The sequence below is a fragment of the Staurois parvus genome, unplaced genomic scaffold (genome assembly GCF_062004578.1).
Source record: "Staurois parvus isolate SC_StPar_1 unplaced genomic scaffold, SC_StPar_1.0 ptg000390l, whole genome shotgun sequence".
Classification (NCBI taxonomy): Eukaryota; Metazoa; Chordata; class Amphibia; order Anura; family Ranidae; genus Staurois; species Staurois parvus.
In genome coordinates this window covers 647312-665413 of record NW_028318186.1, presented here as the reverse complement: position 1 = coordinate 665413, position 18102 = coordinate 647312, and the positions used below count along the sequence as shown (strand labels likewise).

At 39.4% G+C, this 18102-nt stretch overlaps 1 protein-coding gene across 1 annotated transcript; it reads right to left on the bottom strand.

The window, feature by feature from the left end:
- Window positions 1-7894: 7894 nt before the first annotated feature.
- LOC149455532 (interleukin-17A-like) lies at window positions 7895-16542 on the bottom strand. The gene is made up of 3 exons (XM_089685980.1): window positions 16513-16542; window positions 13271-13464; window positions 7895-8111 (listed from the first exon to the last, which is right to left on the bottom strand). The coding sequence occupies exons 1-3, from the start codon at window positions 16540-16542 to the stop codon at window positions 7895-7897; spliced, it is 441 nt and encodes a 146-aa protein (XP_089542106.1).
- Window positions 16543-18102: the final 1560 nt, after the last annotated feature.

Genomic DNA, 18102 nt, shown 5'->3' with positions numbered 1-18102 from the left:
GGTTATTAATCTTGAAATCTTGAATTGAATGTCTGGTGGCCCATGAGCTGGAATCTCATGGTAACTTATTAACCAGAGTTGGAAGTCTGTCAAGAATTTGCATAGTATTCCACATTGCCTTATAGACAAATGAGGTCATGGTTTAGCAGTATTGTATTTGACATGTGTGATTTTTTATTCTGTTGCAAATGAGAAATAACCACATTTTCAGAAAAAATATATTGAAAAGAAAAATTACATTACCATTAGTAGATTTATGTGGTTGGTTTATGTCATCATTGACAAACAAATGGTACCCATTGGAATGGAGGCATACACATCTGAATTTCCATCTTTGTTAAATTCTTTTTTATTGATAATAAAAAAAGAACAAATTACAGAAAATAAAAAGTACACCTCTCTTTGCAATACCTTCCCCACCCAGTTACTAGTATAACTTATACCACTGAAATATCAAGGCTCACATAGCCGTAATACAGTATCAAAATCCCCCCCAATACAGCAACCACAGCTCCCTTATTGCATGGGAAACAGATCATTGCCAGGGATTATGTAAAAAAATGTGTCCTCCACCAGGACACTATTTATTATCTAAGATACATATTCCAGAACCAACCAATCACTCCCAATGACTGACAGGGACAAAAATGGAACTAAACAATTGTGTCAGATGTAGATGTCCAACAATTCCAAACCCTTTCAATTTTTTTGGGCACCCCCTGCTTAAATAGATGGGTTTATAAAATGGTAAAGCATACTTTACCAACCCCTTCCAGAACTGTAGCATAGGAGTTGCCAGTTTTTTCCATTGCAATATGATCACTTACAGAATGCCCAGTAAGGTTCAATGTGCCACTGTTTAAGCCATGCCCTCCACTAAGCCCAACAGACAGCTGGATATCGGGTGTTGAAGATGTGTAACCTCTGCAATCATTTGGGTTAGCCCTGTCCAGAACTTCTGGATCAATAGAAATATCCACTGGAGAAAAAGTACAATGCCAACACTCTGCCAAAAGGGATTGGTAAATATTAGCAAGCATAGCAGGTGTAAAATAAATACGGTAGAGAAATGTATAATGAATCAGAAGATCTCTAGCAGGCACCAAATGCTGAAATGGATAGTCCCACATATAATCCCAGTTATTTACTTGTACATTAGGAACATGAACCACCTATGTCTCACTGCAGCACTCAACTAAGGGAGGTCTGACTGGGAACAGTTCTTTGTATACTGCAGACAACAGTTTCACCAAAGAATCAGTAAGTAATAACCTTTCCAATAGTGAGGGCTGAGTCTCTAGGAGGATCAAGCCAAATAGTGACACAAAAACGTGACATAATTGTAGATACCTGAAGAAATATCAGTTGGGAAGCCTACATTTCCCCTTCAATTCCTCAAATGTCAAAAATGTACCCCCCTAAGGGGCCCTTTCACAGGAGCGTTCCATTTTTTTTATCAGTTCAGTCATGTTTTTCATCAGTTTACATCCGTTTTTTATCAGTTTACATCTGTTTTTTTACATCCTTTGCCAAAGCAAAAACAGACCATATGTCTGTTTATGTCCATTTTTTGCCCATGTGAAAAAGCCCTAACAGAATATCTTTAATTGTTTGTATGCTCTTATTAACCCAAAGAGCTGGATCTAGCAAGGTCATGAAATGTGAAAACTGAGGGTTAAGCCACAAAGGGGAGCCAGTGACATTATGTGGTGCCTGAGGTCTCCTGTAGATCAGAAATGTCAGACTTTCATAAGACAAGAGCAGCCTCTAATACTGTGGCAACATCACCATCAATGCCCACTAGCCACCCAAGAATAAAGACCATTTGGCCTGCCAGTAAATACTTGTAGAAGTCAGGCAGTGCCAGTACCCCCTGCCCCATTGGTTCTTGCAGAGCCCTGATCCCAATACGAGGATGAGAGAATTACCAAAGGAAGGAGATAAAGAGTCAGTTGATCTTCCTAAAATAGGAGCATGTCACTCATACTGGGGCATGTCTTCAGAATCCATAAAACCGGCAGAATCTTCATGTTTAAAAGTTTAACTTTACCAATTAAAAACAATGTTTCTAAGCCTCTGTTTTGTGTGGCAGCATAGTAAGTAAGGGTAGTAGATTTAGGTTCATATAGTCTGAAACTCTAGCTGTAATTTGCATCCCCAAGTAAATTAAGCTAGATGCCCAGCACAGAGGGTAGACGTCCCAACATTAAAGGGTAGAAGACTTAGTCCAATTGACCTTCGAACTTGAATATCTATAAATTTGTCCAATATAAGAAACACTGCTCGTAGCGAGGGACTAAAATTGTTCAAAAAAAGAAGTCATCAGCATATAAGGCCAGACATATAAGCATATAAGGCCAGACATTCCCTAATTCCCATTCGCCTTCAAGGCCCTCACTCCAGTCAAGGAGTGAAGCTTCATTGCCATAGGTACCATTATCAATGCAAATAAAAATAGTGATAGAGGGCAGCTTTGGCCTATTTTCAAAGCTCCTCAGGTTTGTTTACAAAGCAGAGATCCAACATGGAAAGTCAACAGAGTTCAAGCAGAGATCCAGCATAGAAAATCAAATCAGAGTCAAAGGCCTTTTCAATGTCTGAAGAGATTAATGCTCTCATGCCCGGATGCTCATAGGAAATCTATAGGTGAGTTATGACCTTAAAATTTACTTACCTATTTTTAAAAATTTAGTGCATTCCTAAAGCAGCTGAAGAAGTGGTGGTGAGAGGTGGAGTTTACATAAGAAACCTGTCTATCCTAAGTCTTGGACAGGCAACTGGGGCCTATATACACCTCATTGCACTGTGCTGCAATGCATACATTTTCATGCACTGCACATAAAAGTAGGTATTACTGTATTTACTTTAAAGTGCAGTGCACCGTAATACACAACTTGGGTTTTGGTGGGTTGTGGAATACTATGGTGATTAGCACAGATGTGTTGCAGAAGTGCATTGGTTTGGCATTAAAGATAAATGGCACCTAAACTGACTAATGCACCCATGGTATGTTACCAAAATGGGCCATTGTGAAAAAGCTCTTACAGTGCCTTGTTTTAAGATGAAAGGGGTGCCTGGCTTTATCCTCATAATAAGGCTACCCAGATAATTAGATCCCTGAAGGATTTTGTGGAAACATCCCTAATAACATAATACAAATACACTACAACATAATATGAGACTTTAAAGGTGTCATTCGAAGAACAATCAGATATAAAAATGTTTCAATGTATTAAATTACATAATAAAAATATGTATTAGAACAATACTTTGATGACGCTATAAAGTGTTCAGATAAAATATACTCCCAAATATCAGTACCCTCAACCACTCCTCTATCTAGTATTTATATTCTGAGTAGAGTAATGCTTCTTCCTTCCAGAATAATACTTATGGTCACAAAGATTGTAATGAGATATTACTTTTCTAGACATGTTTTCCAGAACAAATCTGCTTCATCAGTATAGGAATATCTATAGACGGGTATTATATTGTATTCATAGTCAGGTATTTTTTACAGCCCTGGCCATTATGAGTCCGTGCAAAATTCTAAAAATTCCAAATTTCAAATCCCATTTCCAACTGTTTCTATGCAGGCTGGATTCTCAGTAAATGTCCGAATCCACGAACAAGTCTAAAGACAATAATCATTACTGCATTTAAATATTGTTGCTGAATTTCTGGTTTCTCATAATTTTAAATTGTGGCTTTTGATAGAATTTTTAATTGCCGTTCATAGTTTTTGCCTCCTTCCTGCTCTACCCGGAATACTTGTGTCAGCCTTACATACCTCCACCACAGCTCAACCGCATAACACTGCCAATTTATTGTAACATTCCATCCTTCCCATAACAATAGAAGGTTGTCGCTACAATTAAAAAACATTGTCTGCCGTTAACATCAGATAATTAATTGTGTCTCAAAGTATATGAGTCATCTTATGACAAAACATGACCATCACAATTTTCCAGTAAGTCTGAAGAAAACTCCAAAATAACCACAGCCACATACCTGACCCACCTTTGTCACATTACTAGACATTTCATCAAACATAAAAGTTACTATAAGCCACTAATTCATCTGTCATTTGAATTATTTTATGATTGTGATTTAAAGCGACCCTGTCAGGTTTACAAACAGTCCAGATAAAATGTCTCTGCAATTGAAGAGTATTATACTCACCTGGAAATCCAAGTCTACCTTTTTCTTTTCCAGCTCTGCAACCCCCGGCAAAGTCTTCGGCATTTGACACTTCCAGAACACTTCCATGCACTGTAGCTCTATCCTCCAACCCTTCATATGACTGCTGATTCCTGTAATGCTGAAGAGTTTGGAGGATCGAACCACACTGAATGACAAGGTAATACAGGCATCTGTTGCTTTAAATCTGTTAGTACATCTAACACTCCCTTCTCCCTAGACTGACAATGCTGATGTCCAGATCTGTACAATAAAAACAGCGCAGCACAAACAGACATATATATGAATAAAAAAGAGTGTTTTTTACATGAAAAAATCTTCCTTCCGCACTCCAAAGACATGCTGGTAGGTTAATTGGCTCCTGTCTAAATTGTCCCTAGTATGTGTATGTATAAATGTGAGTTAATGACCTTAAATTGTATGCCCCTTGAAGGTTAGGGACTGATGTGAATGTACCATATATGTATGTAAAGCGCTGCGTAAATTGACAGTGCTATATAAGTACCTGTAATAAATAATAAATAAATAGGATCTGGGAGTTCTGGTAGATCAGAAGCTTAATAACGGCATGGAATGCCAAGCTGCGGTTTCTAAAGTGAGCAAAATCCTCTCTTGTATTAAAAGAGGTATAGACAACAGAGAGAGAGAGATCATATTACCCCGGTACAAATCATTAGTAAGACCTCATCTGGAACAGGCTTTTTTGAGTTTGGGCAAGGACACAGGGGCCCCATGATCCCCTATATCCATGAGTTGTCAGTCTGCCCCTGCCTATAACTATTGATTTGGTTACCTTGCCATGCAAAGGCTCCTGCCACCCACCAGGCCCAAACTCTAAGCAATATCTCTGATACAATTTTCAGAATGAGTGGCTCACACTACTTATACACCTATACCTTTTGCTGTTTTTACTCCAACATCTCGCCTTACACACTTGGCCCAAACTCTGAATAACATCTTGTTATTGCTAGTACAATTTTTTAAATGCGTGGCTCAGACTACCTGTGTAACTTTGCCTATTGCTTTAGTTGCCTTGCTCCCCCAAGGCTTTCTCCACCAACCAGGCCATAATACATTACTGTATCTGGTGAAATTTGTGGTTCACACTTCTTGTGCACCTGTTCTTATTGATGTTGCTACCTGCTACCTAAGACTCCTGACAGCAGTCAGGCCAAAACTCTAAGAAATATCTTGCTATCCTTGGCACAGTTTTTGGAAAAAGTTGGTTTACACTACTTGTGCACCTTTGCTCACTGCTGTAATTAACTTGCCACCACCAAGTATCTTGCCACTTGTCAATATTTTAGTGTCCCTGGCTTGCATTATTACTTCACATTAATTGCTCATTGCCATATTCCTTCTGCTGATGTATAAGAACACCAAAGCTTCAAACCCCCTAAAACCCATGATATGATTTTTTTTAACAAGGTCAAAATGTGAGGGCTTCAAGGATTGATATGTGCTGTTTTTTATGATTTTTCCAAGCTGTGTCTCCATATTTAATTTTTACAATTTTTTTTTGGCCCCATCGTCTCATCAGACAGATCTCCCAGGAGCTTCTGAAATCATTGTACACAATGTAGCATCTTTTTCTTCCCTGTAATACACACTTTTCTAGCCTGAACCTAATTCCCAATTATTTCAATGGGACTTTTGGTTGAAGCTTCCAAATTTCTGATGTTTTCAAAGAATGGTCAGTCCACCCCTGGTTATAGGTGCACAAGTAGTGTAAACCACGCATTCCAAACGTTTTACCAAGTATACGAAAATATTACTCAGAGCTTAAGTCTATCGGGTAGCAGAAGCCAGGTTGTGGCAAGGTAACTAGAGCCCATAGGCACAAGTAAGGTGAACCACGTATTCTAAAAAAATTTACCTATTGGCAAACCAAACTGCCAACAATAAGATAGAATCTCACATTTAGTATGGGACTTCTGAATTAAAAAAAAAATGAAACAAGAGTCTGGATTGGCTGCTATAGGCTGTTATAGGCAACAAATACAGTTTTGTGCTTATTTAATTTTTTCCAAATTTAATTAATCAATCTGTAAAATAGAAATTAAATAATTATTAACTTATTTTTCAAAATACTTTATGTATTTTTTTCTAAAAAAAAAAGATTATGTTAGCACCTCCTCAAATTATTTCATTTTCTGTTTTTCTTAATGCCCACCCCATAGAAGCACACATATATTACCAGGTAGATGCTTGTAATGCTTCAAAGAGCAAGAACCCACATGAAAATTTTAGTTAATTAAAAAAAATCAACATTATACAGTAATACACATGCATTCCAAAAAAAGATCCCTGCAATAAAATCCTTATTGAATTGAAAATACAATTTAGAACAAAAGAATAGCAAATAATGAACAGTAAAGGAAATTGCCCATGGTGTTCAGTAGAGTTGAGGTCAGAGGTCTGTGCAGGTGTGATGAAAATGAGCTGGTTTTGTACACAGGAACACAGTCATATTGGAACAGGAAAGGGTTTTCCCCAAACTCTGTTATAGGATTGAAAACAACAACTGTCTAAAATGTTTTTCTATGCTGTAGTATTAATAGTACCCTTTACTACAAACATCTGAATCTATAATAGAGGGATATCCACTTTTTAGTAATTTTTTTAGCTTTAAAACAAAAATGCAATTTTTCAACAGAAAAAAACATAACCTTTCTATCATTGCTGTTATTTGCAGGACTAATTGTTTTTCTCTGTCTGGCAAATATGTTCATTTTACAAAAATTGTATCAGAGATATTGCTCAGTGTTTGGTCCTGGTAGGTGACAAGAGCCTTTCTGTGGTAAGGTAACTAGAGCAATATATACTACTCAGATTTTAGATCTGGCAGGTAGCAGAGCCCATGTTCTGGCAAGGAACCTGAAGCAATAGGCACAGGTGCACAAGTAAGGTGAATCGTTTATTCCAAAAATTGTACCTTTTGGAAAACCAAACTGTCAAAAAATAAATTACAACTAAAATTTGTAAATTGACATCCTCGTCAAACAGAAAAAAACCCTAATAATAACAACAGCCGTAAGGTTAAGTGTGTTTTGTTAAAAAATTGGATTTTCAATACAAAAGGATTTCTACTGCATGTATCATTTTAATTCTAAAAAATGGCCAAAGAGTGGACATCCCTCCTTTTATAGTTCAGGTTTTTCCAGTTAAGAGTGCTATTAATACTGTAGCATACAACAACATTTTGGACAATAGTACATTTCCAACCTTGTAGCAATAGTTTGGGAAGGCTGTTTTCTGTTTCAGAATGACTGTGCCCCTGTGCAGAAAGCCAGCTCCATAAATTATTATTATTACTACGAGTTTATATAGCGCCAAAGGGTTTGCTCAGCGCTGTACAATAAATACATGGTTTGATGAGCGTGGTGTGGAGTAACGTGAGTTGCCTGCACTGAGTCCTGACCTCAACCCTAGTGAACGCCTTTGGAATGGATTGGAACCCTGAAAACAGGCCAGGTCTTCTCATCCTCCATGACTACATGACCTCACAAATATTCATTTGGCTGAATGGGCAGATACATGTCAAAATCTTATGGAAAGCCTTCCTAGAAAAGTGGAGGGCCCAACTCCATATTAAAGTCCTTGGTTTTGGAATGTGATGTCCAACTAGCTCATATAGGTGTGACAGTAAGAGATCCACAAACGTTTGGCCATATAGTGCGTGTTCTGTTTATTATTAGTGTCGGACACAAGTGCAGCCCACAGAGACCGTTGTGGTCTTTAACTTAAAGCTTGTTTTGCATCCTTTAACTTCTTGCAGAAGGACCAGAATCTCCTGCTTGATGGGGGCTGGGTCTAGGCTCAAGTCTACATTGCCCTTGGAATCCACACAACTGCCATGGCAATTTGCGTTTTTTATGGTGGATGGAAACCTGTTGTAGTTTTCATCAAAGCTGAAGAAAAACAAAACACTGTTAAAGTATGGCTGGAAAGATAACAATACCCTTAAAGTAAATTACAGTATATACATTGCAAGGATTTTAGCTAGTTTCTGTTAAGAGCCTTTTGTTCTACAGATGCTGAGATAGACTGCCATTGCACTTGCTGAGATCTTTAAAAATGGGTGCTAGATAGGAGGTTCTGCCATAGCTATAATGAAATAACCAGCAACAGTGCTGTAGTAGATAGTACTACACCTCCATCATGTCTTATTCCAGAATAACCTGCCAGTGCAGTAAATCCTAAATTGATGACAATTAGTTTGCAAAAACACTGTGTATCATATTTGTTTCATAAAATACAGTTTAGAACATGTTGGAACATGGTTTTGCAAGCACACGCCTTGTAGTATCCACTAGGATGACAACACAGGAAAGTTATTGGGATGCAGGTCAGACTGTTGTCACCCCGTAACAGGAAGAGCCTGAAAAAGGATCTTCATGGCAGTATCACCAGGTATTATGATACTGAAAGCTACAGATGTAAAGAGGTTGAAAACAACCTTTGATATTACATTAGCATGTTATCTGATATCTTATATGAGATTTTAGAGAACGGATTTATATTTATTTAAAATCTGACTTTGGGAACCCTAAAAATTCCTCCTTCCAGTGGTACTGTGTCTATATTGCAAGAGTTAACGGCTCTTTTAGGTCTAGCAAACATAGAATAGAAGATTTACTTACTCAGTATTGTCTTCTTCCCCATACGTTCAAAGGTCCAGTGCAGAATTAATAGACCTGCACTAGACATGATGACGCCAAGGGACAGTCTACCACCAGAGTTAGGGGGAGTGCTGTTTGCCACTGGAGCAGAGGATCGGGAAAGTAAAAGTGCTTTTACTCTTCCCTAGACCTAAACAAGCAGTTAACCCTCACAGTGCAGGTGCAGCCCCACAGAAAGGAGGCCTTTTCAGATTTCCTGGAGTTGAGTTTTAAAAATATGTAAACCCAACATTTCATATTCCTGATGTGCCTTCTGTTCCATGTACTTGTATGAAAAAGTATCCTGTTCTCTTTGTATTACTTCCTTTGTGTGAAATACCTGGAATTGCAGCCAATCCCTCTGCTTTCCTAGTAAAAACTGACTACACTAGGCATGAAAGCAAAGTGTGGCCAGTTTTCTAGGTGCACTGTGCACTCAGTCGGCTCTCCTTCAATGATCAGACTTCTGCTGACACACCTTCCCTCCTGCATAACCATTCACTGTAAAATTCAGTGTGCTGTTGTTTCTCCTCTCCCAGCTCTCTGCTCTCAGTTGCATAAGAAGCTAAGAGGATATGTGATCACTTATAAAACAGGGAAAAGGTATTTAGAATGTTTTTTTTATATGTATACACAAATGTTTTGCCTTTCATTTCTGTTTTAAACTGAATAGGTTGTTTTACAAGGTGAGGTTTTACATATACCTGTAACGCTTATACAATTTTCTGGAAGCGCAATGGAGGTAATGAATGGATAGGGAATTAAAGACCCTGAGAAATCTTGCCTACAAACTTCTGTTCAAAGACAGGTAAACCTGATCTTAGCAGATAAAGAAAAAGCAAGATCAAGAGGGCACATTTTCCTCTATTAGTACACCACAGTAGAGTACTGTACAGAATTAGCCATCAATAAATGCAGAAAGTTTGGAGTATAAGTGATACCCTTTATTGGCAAACTAAAGATGAACGCTTTCATGATGTCTTAGATTCAGGAGCGTATCATGAAATCAATGGGCCGATGTGCAAGATCAAAAATGGGCCCTATGGATTGAGTAAAATAAATTAATAAATAAATGCTGCATGCTAGGTGTGCTGCTGCAAAAAGAGGGCGTGCTTAAAATTGCACTAGATATTGGGCGTGGCTTGAGAGGATGTGGTTAAATAGAGTCTGAGATTACTTACATAGTGCGGAATGTGGTAATGTTAAGAAGTCCATAGATAGACAGATACTCTATATACAGTATATATATTTATGTATATATGCATATATCTGTCATTTTTTCACTATCATTTTGCACTATTTGTCATTATTGTTTGTCATTATTTCATTGTTTTGCTCTGAAAAATGTTTTTCAACCAATAGCAAAACAATTCAATAAATCACAGGGTTTTCCTTTTTTTTTCTTGTAAAAATCCATGGAACCATAAACAGCAACACAATCATCCAGAGCACTGTAATGTATCATAATGTATGCTGTGCTCCTAGAGAGGATTTCCTTGCCTCCTCCTTAAAGGTGAGCTCTGGAGCCAAGAAGGAGACATGAGCATAGTGTGAGTGGGAGCAAGCACAGTCCTCCCCTCTTCCCCCACTCACCTATCATCTTTCAGCCTACCCTGTGTCTATAGAAGTGAGGAGTCTGTAGCATGGAGCAGAGGCAGGAGCACCACTAGGGGCAGACTGACAACACAAAGGGCGCCGGGCAATAGGAGATCTTGGGGCCCCCGCTGTCCCCGGCCACACTCAAGTCACACCCACAGAAAGCCCCGCCTGCATATTGCACTGCCCACACTATATTTGTTAATCACAGAATGTCTCTACACTATGTTCAAAATAAATGTTTAAAGGATAAGTTCACCTTTTCCAACATGTTACAAGTTATACCCGTATTGCAGCTGCCCCCGATGTGCATTTATTATTTTTTTAAAAAGGTGAACTTACTGTATACTTTAATAAGTTAAGAAAATAACTTGTGACAAGCAGTGCACAGGGGGCATCAGGGCAGAGCATGGTAGGTTACTGCTGAGAGAGGGGAGAGTACAGAGAGATAGAGAAGAGAGAGAGAGAGAGGTGAGCCTTGCAGTAAGTATCTCTTCCCTTTGCAGGGGCGGACTGACAACTCATGGGGCCCCCGGGCAATAGGGGATCATGGGGCCCCTGTGTCCTTGCCCAAACTCAAAAAAGCCTATGAAAAAGGTACCAGGAGCATCTCATGGGGCCCCCTACTGACCCCGGGCCCTCGGGCAATGCCCGAGTTTCCAAATGGTCAGTCCGCCCCTGTACCTGTGCATACTCTCCAAATTACCTTCTCCTAAATTGATGGCCCTGCTACCCCTGCCCAGATTTGCTCTTCCCCCTCCCCAGGCAGCTTGGTTCTGTCTTCAGCTCAGCCCTGATATTCTGTTACCAATCATAAATGGCAGTTTTGAGAAGGGGGAAGGCACAGCAGTGCCCATTGGCTCAGTAGGCAGCAGGAGGACACCTTGGCTGCCATTGTGCTATATGCTGGGTGTCCAGTGCACTCCTCTACCTTAAACCTCTTGGCGCACAAATGTGCGGCCTCCCGGCATCTGGGCCTAGATAAACCCATAAACAGTACACATACACACACACTGGCCAGATGTCTCCTCTCAGTGAGAGGGAGGGGTGGGGGAAGGATAAGGGAGAAATATATGTGTCAGGATAGTTAACCCCTTTGCCAAGATGGGGGTTGAAACCAAAATGGTTGAACTGCGTCCATCTCTGGGTATACGCTGTTACAAGCTGCACTAAAGAATATCTTCCTTCTTATCTATGGTCTGTAAGCTACCAATCACCCTGCCCCCCATGTAATGGAGATGAAGGGATACAGACATGATGGTAGTACATATCAGGAGACGTAGGGTGACAATCATAGCTCCCTCCATATATACAATGGAGGAGTGTTTTTTTTTTCCCCTAAGGATAGGAAATGTGTTATTTACAGGATTACAATGTGAAAATAAATCACAAGGAGCTCGAAAAAAGACATATTCATGCAGCCACCACACCAAGGACTAGTAAGCTGCAATATAATACATTTTTGGTTTTAGATACACTTTAACACCCATTAATGTGCATTAAGTGTTGTACTGGCATTCAAGCCACTTTAAGTGATGCTCCTCAAATTTCCTGTGATGCTAAAATTGGAAATGTGTGTTTGCGGCATATTTCAATAGAAATGAATAGATGCGGTTGCAAAGTGTCAACTCCTGCCAAACACTGCAAGCAGCAGTTGGATGTTTCCTAAATGAAATGCAAGACATGCTAACGCTGCTATGTGTACACCTCCATCTGATCCCTGTTTTAACAACTATGGCAATGTTGTGTTCTGGGCATTCATCACTGGGTGCATATTGGCCAAACATTACTAGCACTCGGTGCACCATCCAGCAGGGATAGACCAATGAGCTTGTGCTATCCACTCATACCTAAATGTCCACTGTGCATGAGATGTTAAAAAGAACAGCATAAAAGGGGGGAGTTGGGTGGGTATAGATTTATTCTATTACACGCCTAGTTCCATCCTAACAAAGAATTAAAAATTGGCAAATGGTCAAAACTGGAGAAAATGGCTATTGAGAGCTTTATGGACAAAACATGTATATTTGCTTAAATCAGAAATGTCTCCATCCATCATTACTGTTAAAAAGAGGAGGATTAGCTACCACACATGCACAGCAATTCAAGTGAACCTGTGCCCAGACTATGCATGTTAAAGTATTAACACATTTTTAATGAGTATTAAAAAAAACCCTCTTTTGCTTCTGTGACTAAAGGAATTGTGGAGAAATGAATCTTCAAAATTCATATCAGATGCACTGATGCCTCAGCTCCTTTCCACTTTAGACCAGGTTCACATTATTGTGGGTGGTGCAGCTCACGTTTGCGAAGACATAGAAGCCTATTAATTTGAATGGGCTGCTGTACCTGTGGGACCCTTTTTTAAAAACATAGCTACGTGAAACCATATGGTGCTTTTGCAACATGCAGTGTCCCACACCATGCTTTCAGATGTATAGGGGTGCCATTAAGAATGGGGGGTGCTAAAGAGCAGCATATTTTGGCTGAAAGTGTGCAAACACACCGTCCTGCACTGGCAATAGTGTGAACCTAGCCTTACTTTCTATGATAAACAAAAGCTTGGAAGTCTTCTATCCCTCTAATGTAACCAACCATTAAGTTTTTGGAAGCTGTTAGAAACAAATAAAACACAAAATATGTAATCTTTAAATATATCCTGAAGTGGGGCTTTAAGGATCTTTGAGGATTAAGGACGTCACAGTACTTTTTTAGTTTCTTTACTGCTAGTTAAGAATATGCAAAAACTTTAATGTCTATATTATAGGCTCAGGTGCACTTATTTCTTGAATGCGTTCATTGTAATATATTACCTGTATATCCATGGAGAGAGTGACCTGATGTTCTCATCATCTACCTGCCACTGGAACTCCTCGCTAACATTCATGTAGACATGCAATACCGATGGAAACTTCACATTTTTGTTCACAGGACACCTTTTTCCAATATGTTTTTTCTTTCCATCACTAGGGACCGTCAAAAGGAGCACCAGCAGTGTAAAGAGAGACTGTAAAAGGGTGCAGAAATGAATAAAAGCAAGGAAGATACATTTTCCTACATGTTAGACCAACCATTCTAAACTAGAGTTCCTCTAGAAGTTGCTTGAACTTTTGCTGATTGAACTCCAATATGATAATGCCTGTATAGTACCGGGGCCAGCAATACTTGGCAGAGCCAGCATCATGACACCAATGAACTTTTTAGCTGTCTGTAGGGTTGGCATTCTCACCACCACTGAATGGAGAACATTCTTCCCACTGACCACCAATGTAAAAGGCATTTTCCCACTGACCACCAACAAATTGTGTTTTTCAGGGATTCCCTGAGAACTGAAAATTATTCCTGTGTAGTAAAAAGATTTAGAAAGGCTGTGCTAGACTATCTTAGTGGACATAAATATACAGTATATGAAAAGACCATAAATGCAGACAAACTGAAATGAGATTGTAGTTTTACTAATTAAGAGGAATAGTTCTTCCAGGTAAATACAATATATTTATTACAAAGTCCAAAGCTCCCAACTGTCCTTCATTTGGAGGAACTATACCTCTTTTGAGACCAAATCCCTCTGTCCATCAGACAGCCTCAGTTGTTCCGCTTTTTGGTAGGTTGTATTAATTTGCAGATCCATGTGAGGCCACAGTGTCACTTCAAGGCACCTCTGTGTAGTCCCGAACTCTAAACTAGTTACCAAATATGGGACCTATAAAGCAAGGCCATTCGCTAGTTTATAGTTGGTTAACGTGGCTGACATTGTTGTGTTGATGGATTTGTTGAAGACACTCATCGGGAGATATCAACTGTCTGGAAAAATATTGCGAGACTTTAGATGTGAGGTGCCCAACTGTGATATTACAGTCCAAATATAAGTTTAAGTTGAAGTCTTTTGGTGTGCAGAAGCCACCAGTCCATATACTGTATATTAACACCACCTCTGTGCCATTGGACGCTAATAAGACAGTACACAGGGATTCAGATTCATCTGTTCACCACCTTGAGCTATGTTGGGCTTCTGGTATGTGGCTGAAAGGAACTAGCTCCAGGTAAACCTGCTCTCATTGTATGCATTGCTATATACTGCCCATATATATATATATATATATATATATATATATATATACAGTCATGGCCGAAATTGTTGGCACCCTTGATATTTTTCCTGAAAATCAAGTATTTCACACAAAAAAGGTATTGCATTAACACATGTTTTGCTATACACATGTTTATTCCCTTTGTATGTATTGGAACAAATATAAAACAGAGGCAGAAAAGCAAATATGACATAATGTCACACAAAACCCCAAAAATGGGCTGGACAAAAGTATTGGCACCCTTAACTTAATATTTGGTTGCACACCCTTTGGAAAACATAACTGAAATCAGTCGCTTCCTATAACCATCAATAAGCTTCTGACACCTCTCACCCGGAATTTTGGACCACTCTTCCTTTGCAAACAGCTCCAGGTCTCTCTTATTGGAAGGACACCTTTTCCCAACAGCAATTTTAAGATCTCTCCACAGGTGTTCAATGGGATTTAGATCTGGGCTCATTGCTGGCCACTTCAGAACTCTCCAGCGCTTCTTTGCCATCCATTTCTGAGTGCTTTTTGACGTATGTTTGGGGTCATTGTCCTGCTGGAAGACCCAGGATCTTGGACGCAAACCCAGCTTTCTGACACTGGGCCCTACAGTGCGACCCAAAATCCTTTGGTAATCCTCAGATTTCATGATGCCTTGCACACAGTCAAGGCACCCAGTGCCAGAGGCAGCAAAACAACCCCAAAACATCATTGAACCTCCACCATATTTTACCGTAGGTACTGTGTTTTGTTCTTTGTAGGCCTCATTCCGTTTTCGGTAAACAGTAGAATGATGTGCTTTACCGAAAAGCTCTATCTTGGTCTCATCTGTCCACAAGACGTTTTCCCAGAAGGCTTTTGGCTTACTCAAGTACATTTTGGCAAACTGTAGTCTTGCTTTTTTATGTCTCTGTGTCAGCAGTGGGGTCCTCCTGGGTCTCCTGCCATAGCGTTTCATTTCATTTAAATGTCGACGGATAGTTCGCGCTGACACTGATGCTCCCTGAGCCTGCAGGACAGCTTGAATGTCTTTGGAACATGTTTGGGGCTGCTTATCCACCATCCGGACTATTCTGCGTTGCAATCTTTCATCAATTTTCCTCATCCGTCCACGACCAGGGAGATTAGCTACAGTGCCATGGGTTGCAAACTTCTTGATAATGTTGCGCACTGTGGACAAAGGCAAATCTAGTTCTCTGGAGATGGACTTGTAACCTTGAGATTGTTGATATTTTGCCACAATTTTGGTTCTCAGGTCCTCAGACAGTTCTCGTCTCCTCTTTCTGTTGTCCATGCTTAGTGTGGCACAGACAGACACACAATGCAAAGGTTAAGTGAACGTCTCTCCTTTTTATCTGCTTTCAGGTGTGATTTCTATATTGCCCACACCTGTTACTTGCCCCAGGTGAGTTTACAGGAGCATCACATGCTTGTAACATTCTTATTTATCCGCAGTTGTGAAAGGGTGCCAATACTTTTGTCCAGCCCATTTTTGGAGGTTTGTGTGACATTATGTCGAATTTGCTTTCTTTCCTTCCTTTTTTTGTTTTGTCCCAATACACACAAAGGGAATAAACATGTGTATAGCAAAACATGTGTTAATGCAATACGTTTCGTGAGAAATACATGATTTCCTGGAGAAATATCAAGGGTGCCAACAATTTCGGCCATGACTGTATATATATAGATTTATTAATTTATTTTTTAAATATGTCTCTTCAATGTAAGTGCACCCAGGCCCTAGTCCTACTTTGACTGTGTACGGAGTTCATTCCTAAGCACTTCTCAGGTGGCAGCAGATGAGCAAGATATAGACCAGAGTTTTCTACAGGAGGTTCATCTGTACACCTCCCCTCCATCTTATATCGGAGATGCATGCTTCTTAGTGGATTAATATAGTCTTCCAGAAATTCTAGGTTCTCTGTACTATATGAAACAAAAGCACTAGGTACATTACTTTAAAACACAATCCTTACCACCACAGCTGGTCTTCTGAAGTTGTTCATAGTAGTGAAATCTTTTCCTCTAGCTCTTACTGCAGCTGATATATGGTAAAGTTGTACAGGAGGGAAGAGATCGGTTGTTATATACAGAAAGCACCAGTAATTCCACTAATTGTATATAAGGTATAATAGGCATATGACCTAATATCTTTGTACAAAAGTGTGTAATATTTCCTCTAATTTCGCTTCTTTAGTGAGTGGACATCATATAGCTATTGTTATAATAGAAGGAAATGTGAATATGGATCTTTCAGCTATAGATCTACAATAGGTTGGTAACTGATTAACTACTCCAGGGAGCCCAGCTGTAAGTCCCTATCTGATGTACATAACTATATCACTGTAGTGGAAAGTTTCTATTGAAGTTGAAAGAGAACAGAAAATTATTCTATAGACTTAAAGGGAACATGAGACTTTCCAAAATTGTGGTTAGGTATGCAGCATATCACTAATTAGATGAATCTAGGATGGCGGTAAGAAGCCTGATTGGGCTCCAGACTTGGCAACCCAGTGCCATGCTGGATCAAGAGACAAACCATATATGATCACGTGTCCTAGGTTTGTTATTGTGCCATGGAGTACAGTTACATAAGGTGATGTTGAATGTTTGCATATTAACCACTTGCTCTAAAGAGGATTTACCCCCCTTCCTGACCAGGCCATTTTTTTGCGAAAAGGCGCTGCATTAATTTAACTGACAATTGTGTGGTAATGCAATTCTGTATATTAATTAAAGTTATGTCCTTTTTTTCCACAATGAGAGCTTTCTTTTGGTGGTATTTGACCACCTCTGAGGTTTTTATTTTTTGCGCTATAAACAAAAAAGCCCAACAATTTTGAAAAAAAAAAACAATATTTTTGACTTTTTGCTATAAAACATATTCAGTTAAAAAAATGTTAAAAAATCTAATTTCTTCATAAATTTAGGCCAAAATGTATTCTGCTACATGTCTTTGCTAAAAAAAAACTTCCCAAGACATGTACTGTAAATTAATTGGTTTATGTGAAAGTTATAGCGTCTACAAATGGTGGTATATATACTGGAATTGTAATTTTTTTATTCTAGTAATGCGGCAATCAGTAACTTATTGCGGGACTATGGTGGGAACTCACTAACTACTTCTGACATCCCAATGACACTAATACAGTGATCAGTGCTAATAAAAAGCACTGACACTGTACTAATGACACTGGGCAGGAAGGGGTTAACATCTGGGGCGATCAAAGGGTTAACTGTGTGCTGTTTTACATTATGTGCTGTGTTTGTTTTACTAGGGAAACATGCTGCTTTGTAGCTTTGCTGCTGTGCAGAGAAATACAAAGCAGCATGTCCTTGCTGCTTTCTCTCTCTGCTGTGTAAAGATACAAAGCAGCATGTCCATGCTGACAGGGAAGAGACCTGTGTTGTTTACACACAGGTCTCTCTCCTGTCAGCTTTCCCCGACGATTGCTGGGTGCCGGCGGGGAATCTCCAGTTGGGACCTGTTGATTGACATCACTACCCGGAAATGCAAATCACATATATATATACTTGATTTTGCGCAGCTCTGCCGCTCTGTAGCA

Excerpts from the sequence above, each read along its gene's own strand:
- LOC149455532 (XM_089685980.1), bottom strand. The coding sequence starts at position 16,542 with ATGAACAACTTCAGAAGACCAGCTGTGGTG. Across the intron at positions 13,465-16,512 it reads TCAGAAGACCAGCTGTGGTG|TCTCTCTTTACACTGCTGGT; the intron begins GTAAGGATTGTG and ends ACCCTTTTACAG. Across the intron at positions 8,112-13,270 it reads CTCTCTCCATGGATATACAG|CTTTGATGAAAACTACAACA; the intron begins GTAATATATTAC and ends GTTTTTCTTCAG.